Source organism: Panthera leo, chromosome D3 (genome assembly GCF_018350215.1).
Source record: "Panthera leo isolate Ple1 chromosome D3, P.leo_Ple1_pat1.1, whole genome shotgun sequence".
Lineage (NCBI taxonomy): Eukaryota > Metazoa > Chordata > Mammalia > Carnivora > Felidae > Panthera > Panthera leo.
This window is the reverse complement of record NC_056690.1, coordinates 5,479,169-5,494,512: the sequence shown is the minus strand read 5'-3', so window position 1 is coordinate 5,494,512 and position 15,344 is coordinate 5,479,169. Positions and strand designations below refer to the sequence as shown.

The 15,344-nt window shown below is 62.1% G+C and overlaps 1 protein-coding gene across 25 annotated transcripts in view; it reads right to left on the bottom strand.

Moving 5' to 3' along the window:
- NCOR2 (nuclear receptor corepressor 2) overlaps positions 1-15,344 on the bottom strand; it is a 218,807-nt gene that overhangs the window by 147,868 nt on the left and 55,595 nt on the right. For 24 of the 25 annotated variants that reach the window (XM_042910781.1, XM_042910758.1, XM_042910764.1 and 21 more), the window contains one exon: positions 385-599. In XM_042910781.1, coding sequence (XP_042766715.1) covers positions 385-489 — 105 coding nt within the window. In that variant the 5' untranslated portion in view covers positions 490-599. Of the gene's footprint in view, positions 1-384; positions 600-1,594; positions 1,804-15,344 lie in introns of those variants that run through there. The other variant, XM_042910759.1, reaches the window with a different exon arrangement.

Below are 15,344 nucleotides of genomic sequence, written 5' to 3'. Positions count from 1 at the left end.
GCTCAGGGAGGCAAGGGGCTGTCAGCACCCGGGAGACCCCAACAAAGCCAAAAGGAGTCCAGGGGAGGCTGGGCTGCCAGCAAAGCATATACAGCAGGCGTCCCGTGTCCGTACACAAATTCCACAGCTGACTCTGAGAGGCAGAGATCCCAGCTCAGCCTGGCCCCGGTCTCCATCACCCCCCCCCCCCCCTTTAGAGCGGGAGCTAAGAGATTTTACCAGAACGTCCAGAGGCCAGTGGTCCCTGCCGTGACACCCCAACTCCCCTCAGGGGACCCAGGGAGCCCTGGCTGGACCCCGTCAGAGCCACACCAGCCCTCACGGGGACTCGGTGAGAGAAGGCCCCAAAAGTGGCCCCGGGTATACACCCTCCCCCTTACTCACCGTGTGGGGCCGGGCGATCTGCACAGGGTAAGAAATGCCATGGGGCGGGTAGCGGGGCTCGGTGGCCCTCCACGTCTGTGCCACAGGCTGCGTGGACCCCGACATGGCGGCGAGCGTCTGGGGGCTCTTGGGCCCCAATAATCTCCCTCTCGGTGGCCACCAAGGTTAAGAGCCAGTCCTCCTCATCTGCTCACGGGCCGCCCTGTCACAGGAACCTGAGAAAAAAACCAGAAAAGAAACAAGATCAGCCACGGGACAGTGTCCCCTCCAAGGACCCTGGTGGGGCCCCCTAATAGTTCCTTTGGTCCCTGAGGACAAGCAAGCACACAGGTCCTCCTGACCCTCCTCCTCCAAGCCGCTGGGCGCTTCCTGCCCACCGACAGCAGGAGGTGGCAACATGGCCTCTGGGGGACCCCCGAGCCACAGACCAGGCCAGACATGCCCGCCCCCCACCCACGACCAAGGCCCTGGCTCAGCAGGCACAGGAACCCCAACCCTGTGAACACTGCCCCACCATTCCCCGAAGGGTCCCGAGCCCCCACGGCCCACCCGACCTCACCCCACGACCCCTGCAGATTTCCGAGTCACCAGGGCAAAGTTCTCGGACAGCACCCAGTTCAGGCGGGCAGCCGGGGGCCTGTCCTGAGAGGCACCGCCAGGGTGAGGCGCACGGTTGCGTCCCTGGCCACGGTGGGCAGGGTCAGCTCGGGCAGGACACGGGTCACAGCGTGACCCCGGGCAAGGCCTGGCCTGCCTGGGCCTCCGCATGACCCCGTGCGGGAGCAGAGCTGGGAGCGGGGGGACTGGGCAGCCGGGGGCCGCGTTGGGGAAACAGCTAAGGACCCAGACAAGAGCCGGGGTGGGGGGAACGGACAAACTGTACCTCCCATGGGACAGAAAACACCCATGTCCAGGCTGGAAAAAAATCTCAAGAAGCAGTCCCGAGCTGTTAGAGCTGGGGAAACTGAGTCTCGGGAGGAAGAAAGGACTCAAGGGCGCCAGGAGGCCCTTCGTCACAAGCTGCCTTTGCCCAGAAATCTCTGGGGGGGGCCTCCATCCCCCCACTCCTGGGCCGCCTGCCCACGCCCAGGGTGAGAGCCGGGCACCGCCTCTGCCCCCGTCCCCATCCCCCCTCCCCCCTCCCCCCGGCCCCGCACGTGCAGCCCCGCCCCCCGCTAGAAAAATCCATGATGGCGCAGGGGCCTGGCACCTGGACGCCGCGGTGCGCCGGGCAAGGCTGGGGCTGCATCTCACGACGCCCCTCCTCGCCCTGCCCCGGGTTCACAACTGTCCTTCTCCAGGGGAAGACGCCGGGCCCCTCCCCTGGCGATGGCCCCCGTGGCCGTCTCGAACTGGGACGGAGGGCTGAGGTCGCGGTGGTCAGAGGAGGAACGAGACCCCCATCTGAGGCTCCGGTGGCGTCCCCCTCCCCACCCCCATCTTTCCCGCCACTGTAGATGTGACCTTCCTTTCTGGAACCATCCTCCGGCCTCCCACCGGCGCGCGGGAAGTAGTCACGTGACCCGGGCCTGGCCAATCCAAGTCCTGCATCCCCCGGGCCAGGGATTGGTCGAGGGATGCGCCCGCGGCCCCAACTAGGCCAATGAGAGGCAGTCTTGAGACTCCGGCTGCGGGAACCAGCTTGGCCCCGAACCAGGAGCGCGAAAGCCTGCGGTTCTGGGGGCCACCTCATGGCAGGTGCCCGCCGAGCAACGACGCCGGCCGGCAGGAAGCCAGAGCGGAAGGGCGGACGGAGCGCCGCGGGGTCCTGATGACAGCCAGGCCTGAAGGCGAAGCCTGCTCGCTCGCTTAGGAGAGCGGAGACGGCCGCGTGCTTGGCCTTCGCGGGCCCAACCTGGGTTTCTGTCGCTTGCCACCAGAAGTCTGACTCAGCCAGGGAAGGAAGGAGTCACAGATCAGTGCACCTACGGGCACCTCAGCAAGCTGCCCACGTGGGCTTTTCCCAGCCACCGAGACAGGATGTGCCCTGTAATTTTTATGAACACGGGACCAAATCCTGCTCAGCTAACAGACGCTGTTAGTATCACTTCCCCTAGTACTGTGTCTGCCGTGGCTCCAGCCTAGTGACAGTGATGCTCTGATGGGGGCGGGGGGGGGGGGGGCGCTGCCCTGCCGGTTCCCACCGAGGGCAACGTGACATCTGCCCGATAGCCCAGAGACAAGAAACCGGCCCGGGGAGAGGGGCAGGTGTGGCCACTTCCGGACCCCGTTCCAGAATTCCCGTTGCTCCCATCCATCTGGGAGCCCAGTGGATCCTGGTCACGCCAATTCCGTTCTGCTTTCTCTCTGGGCTCTGAGGCCAGCACCTCAGCAGGGAGAGGCTCCCAACCGGTCGCCCCTCCTCCAAGTGCAGTGGGGGAGCTTCCAAATGGCTGTTTGATTTTGCATTGCATAAGGCGGCAAAGAAGTCTGATTTACCCACAGCTTTTCTAACTTCCTTTGCCTAACAAGACGCCAACTGGGGATGGCAGGCCTCTGCCAGATGCTCACGCGCGCGGTGCACGTGGGCTCCAGAAGCCGGGGAGGTGACACCTTTCCAAACCGGCCCTGGAGAACCCTCAGCGGCTCCCCACCCTCCTCACACCGAGGCCACGGTCTGGCCGCGTTCCCATTCGCTCAAGACTCACGGTGTGTCGGCTGCCAAGCTCGAGGGGCCTCAGCCATCAACAGGTCACCCCGGCACTCCCTGGCCCCGTGTCCTCACATCTAGGTTGTCCCCAAAGCCAGGGGACTCTGGGTGCCCCCTCCATTCACCACGAGCTTATTTAATAAACCCAATTTCCACCCCTCCCAACCTCAGTCACATTTCTTGCCAGCTCAAAAAAAAAAAAAAAAAAAAAAAAATTTTTTTTTTTTTTAGGAAAACATTTTGGTGGTTCCTCCAAAAGTTAAACACAGAATTACCCAATGACCCAGCAATTCCAGTCCCGGGCACGTTCCCAAAAGAACTGAAAACGGGGACTCGAACAAATACTTGTATACGAACGTTCAGAGCTGCGCTATTCACAACAGCCAAGGGGTGGACACTGCCCAAGGGTCCATCAACAGATGCACAGACAAACAAACTGTGGTCCGTCCACACGGTGGAACGTGACTGAGTCACAAAAAGAAATGAACTACTGACACAGCTACACCGCGGGTGTGAGAACATCACGCCGCGTGAAAGGCGGCGGTCACAAAAGGCCGGCTAGTGTGGGAGTCCCCTTACAGGAAGAATCCGGAATAGGCAACCCCACAGAGACCCGAAACGGACTGGTGGCCGCCAGGGCCGAGGGCGTGGGCAGTGACTGCTAACGGGCACCCGGGCTCTCCGCGCGGGGATGGAAATGTATTTAAATTAGATACGTGTAGTATCTGCATAACACTGTCAATGGAAAAACAAATGTTAAGCGCTGACTTCCTCAAGGTTTGAATGTGAATGACAAGGAAAACTAGGACGCACCTCCATCAAAGACAGGGGTAGGAGAGGGGTGAGGGAGACCCCCCCCCCCCCCCGGGGACTCAGCAGGGTGCCCCGGATCTGGTCTGGGCTGGAAGGCCTTCTGAAGCCGGATCCAGGCTGCAGCCAGTCTCGGCACAGCGGCCCCAATACCACCGCGGGTCTGGTGGCTTCGGGGTCAAGAGAGGGTAGCACGCATCCATTTATGTACAGAAACGTTGGGGTCCCCGCTGCGCGCTGAGCCCCACATGAGTGAATGAGGCGGAGCCCAGCTGCCGAGGGTCTCGGTGCCCCGACCGGGTGGGGGTGGGGTGCAGCAGGGAGCAGAAAGCAAACAGTGACCTCGGAGATGGACGCTCAGGCTACTCCTGAGCTCAGGACGCTCAGGCTACTACGCCTCGGGGAGGGCGAGGGGGTCTCGGGGAGAAGGGGGAGAAGGGAGAAGTTCCCGGAGCGGAGCGGGCACAAGACAGCCGGGGGGGAGTCAGGGGGAGGCGGCCACCTGAACGGGAGCCCAGAGGTGAGACCAGGCACCGTGTGCTTGAGTAACTGATTGAGTGAGCACGAGGCAGGTGGGGGGGACAGTCACCCAAGGCCCACGGGCCACGGCAAGGATGGGTTCTGTTCTAAGGGCTCTGAGGGACCACAGACGGTGGTTGGGGAAATGAAGAGTCAGTGTGTTTTATTTTATTTTTTTTTAATTTTTTAACATTTATTTATTTTTGAGAGACAGAGAGAGGCAGAGCATGAGCGGGGGAGGGGCAGAGAGAGAGGCAGACACAGAATCCGAAGCAGGCTCCAGGCTCCGAGCTGTCCGCACAGAGCCCGACGCGGGGCTCGAACTCACGGACCCGAGATCGTGACCTGGGCTGAAGTCAGTGTGTTTTATAAGCAGGCGCCACAGAGAGCCGGGAGACCTCGGGGCTCCTGCGGGCATCCAAGCAAGAGACGACGCTGGCCGGATCCGAGCGGCAGCACCAGAGAAGGAGAAGCGGGCACAGCCCAGGGAAGTTGGGAAGGAGCTCCCACCCTGGGGTGGAAGAGGCCAAGTGGCCTCCCGGGGACGGGGGCCCTCTGTCCCCTCGTCAGGCAGGAAGCCTCACACCTCTGAGCCTCAGTTTCCTCGGGTACACGTCCAGAATTCCTGCGCCACCAGCCTGCCAGCAGGACGGCATGCTTGGGAAGCAATGCCATCACGCCTGGTAAACAGCAGGCGCTCAATGAGGCAAACTCAGCAAGGGCAGGGCTCCGAGGAGACGAGACGGCCCTCAAGCGGGGCTAAGAAATGGCTGAGCCAGGTAGCGTGGGATACTTCCGAGCCCCAAAGCCCCAGCCCGGGCCTCGCGCGTCCAAGCCACAAACCAGGGCACTAGGGCCGCCGAGCCAGGCAGAGGAGGGCCAAGAACTCCAGTCCTGCACGGGGCCCGGCACGAATGGTCCACGGTGGGGACCACCCACAAACAGCACAGGGGCCCCAGGGTGGCCCTCTACTGCACCTGCCCCAGAGGCAGCGGCCCACCAGAGAGCCCCGCGGGCCCCACGGGGCAGCTCCCCACAATCCTGACCTCACAGCCCGTGTTCCATCCACCGCGTGGCCTTCCGTCCAAATCCGCAGGAGGAAGCTCACCGCTGTGGGTTTTGTCTGCCTTGCCCCCGCTGCATCCCACAAGCCTACCGGTGCGCCTGGCACACAGCAGGTGGTCAACAAGGGAACCTGTCCAGGCAGGTGCCAGTAACGCCAGGTGAGGCCAGAGCCCTCCTGCCCCCACATTCCTCTCCGGCCCCAGGCAGGACGCTGAGGCCCCACTGAGGCACATTCCATAGATTTTCCGTGCCGCGTGCGGCCCGCTTCGGCTCCGGGGAGGGCGGATTACAGCAGGTCGGGGCCGGGACGGCTCCGAGAGCGGGCGGGGGACGGACGTGCGGGGTGCTCCTTAAGGTGCCTGGGAGCCTTCCGACCTGAGCCCAGGCTCGGGAGAAGACGAAAGGCCAGCTGTCTGTGCCACCCAATGCCTGAGACTTTCCCGTAACTAGTGGGCACCGACGTCAGAACCCGTGGCAGGTCGGGGAGCCTCAGAATGAAAACTCAGCTGTCAGCCCGAGAGAAGCCCCCAGCACGTGCACCCACACGCGCGCTCGCCAGAACCCTCCAGAACCCTCCAAGGTGCTCGGAGAAGCCACAGGCCCCACACAGGGGACCTGGTCTCTCGTACCCCCGCCCCCGCCGGCCTGTCCGGGCTGGAGAGACAGTGATGCGCTGGGAACGCCGTGGCCTTCCTCGCCACGGCTCTTCAGCCTCTAGAAGGGCGTGGGACCGCTCAGCAGCTACTGGACAAATGTTTGTTTGGATCACTGGCAATTCCCCTGCAAGGGCCTGGCACGCAGAGGTGCGCTAGCTTCCCGGAACCTGGGTGAACAATGCACCACAAACAGGATGGTGGAGGGGCGCCTGGGGGGGGCTCGGTCGGCTGAGCATCCGCCTTCGGCTCAGGTCATGATCTCGTGGTCTGTGGGTTCGAGCCCCGCATCGGGCTCTGTGCGGACACCTCGGAGCCTGGAGCCTGCTTCAAATTCTCAGTCTCCCTCTCTCTCTGCCCCTCCCCGGCTCACGCTCGGTCTCTCAAAAATAAATAAATGTTAAAAAAAAAAAAAAAGGAAGGGCTGAAAACAAGAGAAATGCATTCTCTCACCGTTCTGGAAGCCGGAAGTCCCAAATCAAAGTGTGGGTCAGGGCCACGTTCCTCCCCCTAGGCTCCGGGTCGGGGTGGGGGGGATCCTTCCGGACTCGTCCAGCAGCGAGTAGCCCCGGGCATCCCTTGGCTTTCGGCCGCCTCTCTGCTGGCCCTCCCCCGAGAAGGACCCCAGTCATTGGATTCAGGGCCCACCCTCGTCCAGTTGTGACCTCATCTTAACTAATCACATCTGCCAAGACCCGCTTTCCAAATAAGATCATGTTCCCAGCTTCCAGGTGGACATGAATTACGGGGGGAGACGCGCATTTAACCCGATACGGTAGGTGCTCGATGCATATTTGCTCGGCCCACTGCCATAATCCGGAGCCTGGCACACAGGAGGATCCAACAAATACGTACCGAGCAGAAACAGCCTGGCCCCGGGAGCACGGAGCCCCGGAAGCCAGCACGGGGGACGTGAGCACCGAGGCTGTTCTGGGATGTGACGTTAAGAGGTGGCAGAAACCCCAGCTAGAACGAAGCGGACTGTTTACGCCTTGAGTTTCTAGTTTCTGGCGTGCCGGGAAAACGGGGAGCTGGCCAACTACCAGCTCCACCTTCCACAGGGCCTCCTTGCTCAGGGATCCGGCTCTCAGCTGAGCCCTGGGACACAGAGAGCCCCGTGGGAGGCGGCCCCGGTGAGCCCAGAGGAGCCTGCCCGGCCCACGAGGGCAGGGGGGTGAAGCCAGAGTCCCTGCCCCCTCCCAGGCGGCTCCCTGCCGTCAACCACGATCACCGGAACCTTCGTGGACAGGTTCTGAGACGCGGCCGCGAGTAAAAGACCCCAGACCCCTGCCTTCACAGAGCTGCTATTCTAGCAGGCCAGACCGGAGTAATTACAGGAATGTTGGGAGGTGTCTGCAGTGTGGGGAAAACGAGAGGCATGAGGAGGGTAGACAGGGGATGGCTGGCGGCAGGGCGGGGCATGGAGAAGGAGAGAGAGGGGAGAAAGGAAGCATGCGGATGTCTAGGGAAGCTGCTCCAGGCAGACGGAACAGACAGTGCAAAGGCCCTGAGGTGGGGAGGGAATGGCCAGGGGCCCGGATGGCAAGAGTGGAGTGAGCAAGGCCCCTGTGAGGTCACACAGGCTTTCGCTCTGAACGAGAAAGGAAGGCGCCACCCTCTGGGCAGGGGTGATGTTTGGGGTCTCCTGTACCAAGCCTGCTCCTTGTGCCCCTGTGTTAAAGGAAACCTCAGCTGTGCCCTCCGTCGGGGAGTAACCCACCTGGAATCCTAACGCGATTAAAGCCACCATTCAGGGTCCCCTGGAACACAGGTCCCTATCCAGCAGGAGTAAAACTGGCCTCCTTGCCCCTGACACGACCTCTCCGCCCCAAGGAGGAGCCAGGGACCCAACCACGGCCTGCTCATGGCTCTGCCCAAAGAGCAGCACCCCTGAGTGGCCCAAAGTCACGTACGGCTCAGCTCAGAGCACTGCCCTCAGAAATGCCACCCGCCCACCCCTAAACGGAGACCAGCCAAGACAAGCCCATCCCAACCGAGGTCTCTGCCTCATTCTGGCCAATGAGGCACTGGGGGCGGGGGGCGGGAGGGGGTCACAGCAGTGGACCAGCTGGACAAAAACTCCTGCCAACCAGTGACAGGCCTGTCCCAACACAGAAAGCACCTCTTCACCCCAGGTACTCAACAGAAGACGGATGGAGGGGGAAGGAGGAGTGGGTGGGTGGGTAGAAGAAGGAGGGAGGGAGGAAGGGGAGAGCGAGGGGGGAGCATGGATGGAGGAATGACGGACGGACAGATGGACAGACAAATCAACAGATGGACATCAATTTTATTTTCTTTAGTGTTTATTTTTGAGAGAGAGAGTGCGAGTCGGGGAGGGGCAGAGAGCAAGGGAGACACAGAACCCGAAGCAGGCTCCAGGCTCCGAGCTGTCAGCACAGAACCCGACGCGGGCCTCGAACTCACAGACCGTGAGATCATGACCTGAGCCGAAGTCGGACGCTTAACTGTCTGGGCCACCCAGGCGCCCCAGATGGACATCAATTTAACTGTGCCACTGTCCACAGAGCCCAGCGTGCCTTTATTCCACAAATACGCCCACATCAGGCTCCCCGCCAGCCACTGTGGGAGACACACACGAGCACCACCCCCCCCCAGAATCCCCAAGCCTGCACAACTGCCCCCCAAGTACCAGCCTGCTGGGCACAGAGGACCCTGGGGAAAACCGCCTCCAGTCTCCAACTCCAGAATCAGAACAGGGAGGGACAGGTGCAAAGACTCATCGAGAAGAGATCTCTCAAAAGCTCAACACCCACAGAAGAGTCCCCAAAATGAGGGCTATGGCTCAAGTACTCTCGGCTACTAGAAACACGGGGTGGGGACGAGTTTGCCATAATGACGATGGCAATATTAGTCACCGGGCAGGTACTGTTACGATCCCCATGCTGCAGATGAGCAAATCGAGGCTGGGTGAAGTGAACTGACCAAATGGCAGAGCAAGGCCCTAGTTAGGAGGGTATGCAGGACTGGGGGGACCCGCGCCCAAACACAGAGCAGACAGAGAGCTTCTCGAGGGGGGATGAGCATGGGGTCCAGGCATCCGGTGAGATGGGCAGTGGCCTGAGCTGAGCCCACTTCTGACGCTTCAGGGGAACAACAGCGAGGGTCGTGGGGACAAAAGCTGCCGCCGGTCCACACGGGGGACCAGGTCCAAGGACAGAGAGCCCTGGACTGGCCACAGCCCGAGCCAACCTTCCAGGGAAAACCAGAAGCCTGGTACCGAACACACCCCAGGCAACCTGCGCCAGCTCGCACCTCCCCTAAAAGGGATCCCCAGCCTCGGCTAGAATTTCCACCGCCCCCAGATGCTGCCTGGTGCCCTCCCAGGGTCCTCAGACCCGCCTGAGAGTCTGTGGTTCTACCGGTGGCATTCTTCGGGAACCCGATTTCCCTCACCGAACATGACTGCCCCATTCAACAGATCAGGAAACCGAGGCTCAGAGAGGTGAACTCACTCACCCAAGGTCATGCAGCCAGAAGGCACCCTGGTCCAGCCCCACACACCCTCCGAAGTGAGCAGAAGAGTGCCACCGAGGAGGCCCGTTTCGGTCTCGGATTTAGTTGGTACATTCGTGTCCACTGGGCTGTGGCCAGCTCGGCCGCCCAGCCCTGCTCCCCCGCCATAGCCAGATCTGCTCCAAATCGCTTCCTCCTGGACTCCCTTCCCCCTCCCCCTCTTAATTTTAAAAGGAAGAGAGAGAGAGAGAAGCCACAGTCATGACAAACCCTCCCGCACGCCAGGTCACAGGGTCCCCTACGAGAACCCTTGCCTCGAGACACGCCCTCCCTCTTGGGTATTTCACAAACATTACGCTGGATTTTTCCTGGCTCTTCCTCATTAGGTTCTGAGCGCCCCGGGAGGGACATGTTTTCCATCTGGCCTTCCAAACAGCAATTTTTTCTGCAGAGGGGGAAGAGGGGGAAATCAGAGAAGAAGCTGGTGTCTGGGCGGGGCGGGGGGAGGGGGGGCGGGGGGGACGCTGGCACCAGCTGTGCGACTGGGCAAAGCGCTCGACCCTCTGCCCCGGGGGCTTGGAACAGAGCGGACTACAGAGTGGGAAGCGGGGACCTGACTCGGCGAGCCGTGTCGGGGCTCAGCGTGGTGCCCGCTGGCAGTGAGCGCTCGTCCACACAGGGGGCGGGGCGACCACAGACGGATCCAGGACGCCGGGACTGCAAAGGCTGCGGGGCTCGGGGTCCCGGATCCGTCCACATCGCTGCCTGGACGGCAACGAACCAACAACCAAGGAGTCAATGGACCACAGATCACCGCTCTGGACATTCTGCTGAATGGAGTGAGCCAGACACACAAAAGGGCAAAAACGCTGTACGATTGCGCTTACAGGAGGCGACCGGCCTAGTCATCTCCTAGGGACAGAGAGTAGAGGGGTGATGGCTAGGGCCTGGAGGAAGGAGTATGGGGAGTAATGGCCCCTTTAAAAATGCCCGAGACCTGAACGTTTTTGTGTTGTGTATTTTACAACGACTTAAAAATTAAGTAATAACAAAAACAAAACAGAAGCAAAGCGCACACCTCCTCCAGGGAGGCCTCCCTGGTTGCTAGCCAAGGCAACCAGCTGGGCTGGTATCCTCTGTGGTGGCTTCCGCTGCCCTGGGGGCCCCGTGGAAGAGCCGGTGCCGCCCAAGGCCCTGCCAGGGGTCCCGGCACAGGGCAGCAGCCCCTCGCGGCCAGGCACTGAGGGGGACCACAGTCAAGGCCTCGTTGTCTGTAGCCCACGTCGCCCCCAACCCAGGCAGCGTCAGGAGAGGGCTGAAAGGCCCCCCGAAAGCCACGGGGACACAGGGAGGGGCTGACCGTCTGCCGGCTCCGCCCATCACTCACCAGGACCCGGAGGGTGGAGGGGGCCGCGGCGAGGGGGCGCGCGCGGCAGACTCCGGGTTCCCACAAACTTCCCTGCGCAACATCTGGCAAACGTGTCCGCAGCCGCGCAGCTGCCGGAAACGCCTCCTCCCGTCCCGCCTCCACGCACGCTGGGCCCCCCAGGACGGCTTTCTGAGGAATTTATGGGGTCGTCCTGAGTATTTCGGGGCAGATCTCTGGGGGACGTCCTCCACCACGTGTGAAGGAGGACAAATGTTCCCGCTGCTAAGAATAGCTTCGCCAGCAGCGGCGCCCGGGGCTGGGAGCCCACCCCCCCACCCCCACCCCAGCAGCTCCCCCCTCGCATCATCCCCCCTCCCCACCTTCCACCAATGCCACCCAGGTGCCAGGCCGGGGGGGAAGGGCCCATTTCGACCAGCTCCCTCCAAGGCTCCAATGTGGATCACAGCAGCCCCTGCGATTTCCCCGAGGGCTTTCGCTGATCAGTGCGTGTCAAGGATCAAGAACCCAAAAGGCCCTCCGGGCCCTGCAGCCAGGAGCCCGCAGACGAGCGGGCACACAGGCCTCAGGGCCCGGAGCGGGAGCACGCTTCTGGGATCCGATCACCAGTCCGCGGAGGGAGCAAGATTAACCAGGCTCCGGTGGGGGGAGAGGTCCCAGGCCGGAAATAGGGAGGAGGAAACAGCCAGGAGGGCTGAGGATACCACGCCAGGCCGGAGTCTCACGGAGGAGAGGGGCAGGTGGGGGCTGCCTGTGTCAGGGGGTGGCCGCTGCTCAACCCCAGCCGGGCATCCTGGCCCCTGGAGAACGGGGCCCAGGGGATCACAGCGTCCAATTCTTTCGGGCAAAGAAAGTCTGACTTTGAGACATCCCTCAATTTACAGTTTTTATTTCAAAAACATGGACCATAAACCCAACCCAATAAATCAGTCTGACATCCAAATACAGCCCGTGGGCTGCCAGGATGTGACCTGTGGCTTCTGACATGTGGTCAGCTGGAAACCACAAGAGAGGGCCCAGCAAAGCCCAGGGGAGCTTGGGGAGCGGGGAGGCCGGTGACAGGCAGGAATGTCCTCCCACATGGCTTGGAGGGGGACCTGAGAGGCCCCTAATTAAAACAGGGAGTGGGAGGGGCTGGGCCCACTTACCCAGTGAGTCTTAAATAACACCTACCCCCTCCCCAAAGGACACACACTGGCCGTGAAAGGGGGGCTGGGCAGGGACCCCGAGCTGGCTCATGTCCAACACATGGAGTGAGCCGGCCGTGGCCAGCAGCTGTTGTCTTCGCCCACCCAGCACCCGCTGCTTGCAAACTGTACCCTATGTCCTTGGGGCTACGACCCCTCGATTCTGGGCTCTGAGGGAGGCTGACTCTGCCTCCCGGGTCTGGCCAATGAGCACAGTCTCAGGAGCACCACCAGGGCCACCACCAGAACCACAGCCGCCGTCACTGGTTTGGGGAAGGGCTTAACTCTCAAGCTGAGCCCGTAAAGTTCACTCCCACGATTTCTGTTGTAACAGCGGGGACAACAAGGCTTACCTTCCACTGGGCTAAGTTGTGATCGTTAGTCTTAGGCTACCAGGGATCGGACACGGGGAGCCCCTTGTCACCTGAGCCCCTGGATCCAACCATGCCTGAAGCTCACCCTTTTGTGCTAAATGCAGGAGGAGCAGAGAGTCTGCCAGTTGCAACCAACACACCTAAGACAGCGACCCCCTGAAAACCCCAGCTCGAAGCCATGAATCTCCCTGGAATCAGATCTGCAGTCTCTGGTCCCCTCACCTGTACAGGTAGGGAGATCTCCCAAGCCGGCCAGAAGGTAGCAAGAGGAATTAGATGGGAGCCCTGGACAAATTCAGCCTAGGAGGAAGGGGCCGGACAAGAGCCTGAGATAGGCCTACGCGGTCTCTCACCCTGAAGAAACAGTCTCCTGGCCAGGCCTGAGCTATGTGGCCCTAACGGGGGATCCGGCAGGCAGCCACTTTGCGGACAGAGGCTGCCCCTTCCTAGCTGACTCAGATCTGGGTCACTCCCCAGCAGCAGGCACGCCCCCACCCACAACGTCCTCTGGCCTCTGGCCTTGGCTTCTGGAGGAATATCCCGAGGTGGAGAGCTGCCGTGGCCCCTCTTTCAGACAGGGGCGTTGTCCGAGGCCAGGAGGCCTTGCGGGCTGCACCCACAGACACACCTTGGGCCCCACCCCTGCTGGAGCCTGTTTCCCGGCCTGGAGGGTGGCCAAGGCTCAAACCAGGAGCAGGTAGAGACCCTGACCCCTCAGCCCTGACCCCACGGGCGCTGACTTCTCCCACCATCCTCTTTTCTCTCCGACCTCCATGTAGCCACAAGTTGGTTACAGCTCCCATTTCGCAGATGGGGAGACTGAGGCTCTGGGGGCAAAGAGGGCTCTTCGGTGTCCCACGGGCAGGAACAGGACCATGGAAAGATGAGCCAACTCCACCTCCAGATCCCAGGTCCTGAGCAGTCATGATAACAGACCCAAGGTGAGCACCGTGCACTCATCACCATGGCTAACTGCTAACACGGTGCTCACGCTCATCAGTTTATTTCATCGTCGCCATATCCCTGGAAGCAAGACTGAGGCACAGAGAGCTTAAGTGACTTGCCTGCCAGGCTAGCCCTCTCCAGCACCCACCTCTTACCCATTACGTCCTGGGAATCCACTGCCAGTGTCCCCAGCCTCCCAGCTCAGGCTGGGGGACACCTCTGCCTCTCCCTGATCAGGCTGCGGCTGGGGCCTCACAGGCCTTGTACCCAACATCACCGCTCACGGGTCCAGGCCAAGTCCTGCCAGCCGGAGGCAACCACAAGTCGCTACAGATGGGCCGTGGCCATCTCCATGTGAACCTGGCCGGCCCCCCGGGCCAGCCGCAAAGCACCACCCCGGGGTCCCGGAAGGAACAGGGAGCAGCATCTTCAACCCCACCCCAGCCCCCTGGCTCTGCTACGTCCCTCATCGGGACCCGGACTCCTCATTCCCAGGGTCCCCGCTGCTTATTTCCCACCTCCCCACAGCCCCAAAGGTAAGGCCCGTGAAGGCAGGATCCACACCTGCTGTGTCCACCCCGGAGTCCCAGCTCAGGCCACGCCGCAGGCCCTCCATAAGTGCTTGCTGAATCCATGAGCCCCCTGACAGCATCCCTGCAGACGCTGAGCCGAAGCTCGAAGGCCACTTTGGGAATGGAGAAACTGAGGCCGAGGAGGGGTCGACTTACAGTCAGATCCTGGGGCGTCGCCTACAGCAGGCCAGCACGCCCCGAGAACTGATCCACGTTTATACCGCCTGTTCCCCCACCGCTCTCACTGTGGCCCGGGGCCCTGATCCCTTCCTCCTGGAAGCTGCGATGCCGGCCCATCCATCAGCCGTGGCTGGGACTCCGGAGGCCGTCACCACCAAGGGGCCGCAGCGTGCCCGCTCTGGGCCTCGGGGTCTCCCCCTGTCAAGGGCACCCGGCAAATAAGGCAGCTTGCGGGGGAGGGGGATGACTGCGACCCAGGTGCTGGGTGAGTGGCCAGGCATGTGGGGAATGAGCGTTCGGGGCTTGGGGGGGGGGAGGGCCCAGCACGGAATCCGGGGAGCCTCCGGCCTCCTGGGTCACGTCCTCCTTAGCAGGGACGCCTGAGCGGGAAGGACGGCTGGCAGCAGGCAACAGGCAGGTTCCGGGATCTGTGATTTGGGTTCTGGGCGAGGGAGGCGGGTTCCGGACCCCTCCGACAGGGAGGAGACCTCACGAGGTCCTGGCCCCTCGGCCGGGGACGCGGAAGGGTGGGGGTCCCTGGCCCTATGAGCTTCTAGGGCTGCTGTAACAAACGACCACAATCCAAGTGGCTTACAACAACGGAAATTTATTCTCTCCCCGCTCCGGAGGCCCGGTGTCCAACATCAAGGTGTGGGCAGGCCACGCTCCCTCCGAAGGCGCCCGGGGAGGATCCCTCCGGCCTCCTCCAGCTTCTGGCCACATCACTGCGGTCTCTGCCTGTCTTCACACAGCCATCGTCTGTGCTCTCTCTTCCGTCCCTCACAAGGACACTGGTCCCTGACACAGGGCTCGCTCGGGGAATCCAAATGACCTCATCTCAAGACACGTCTGCAAAGACCCTTTTTCCGAAGCAGGTCCCATTTAGAGGAGACGGGCATGAACGCGTGCGAATCTCTTTTTTTTGGGGGGGGGGGGGGCTGCCATTCAGTCCACTGCGCAGGCCCCGGCCTTTCCTGACGTTGCCCACCGATGGCGAGCTCGCTCCCTGCCGGGCCCCGGGCCCGGGGTTCGGGCCCACTTTCTCTGAGCGGTCCTGCCACGGGGCCGCTGGGCACAAGGGCCTCCCTCACGTTTACAGGAAGCAAGGGACTCTCACACCTACGCCTCCGAGAGAGGGCCAGCC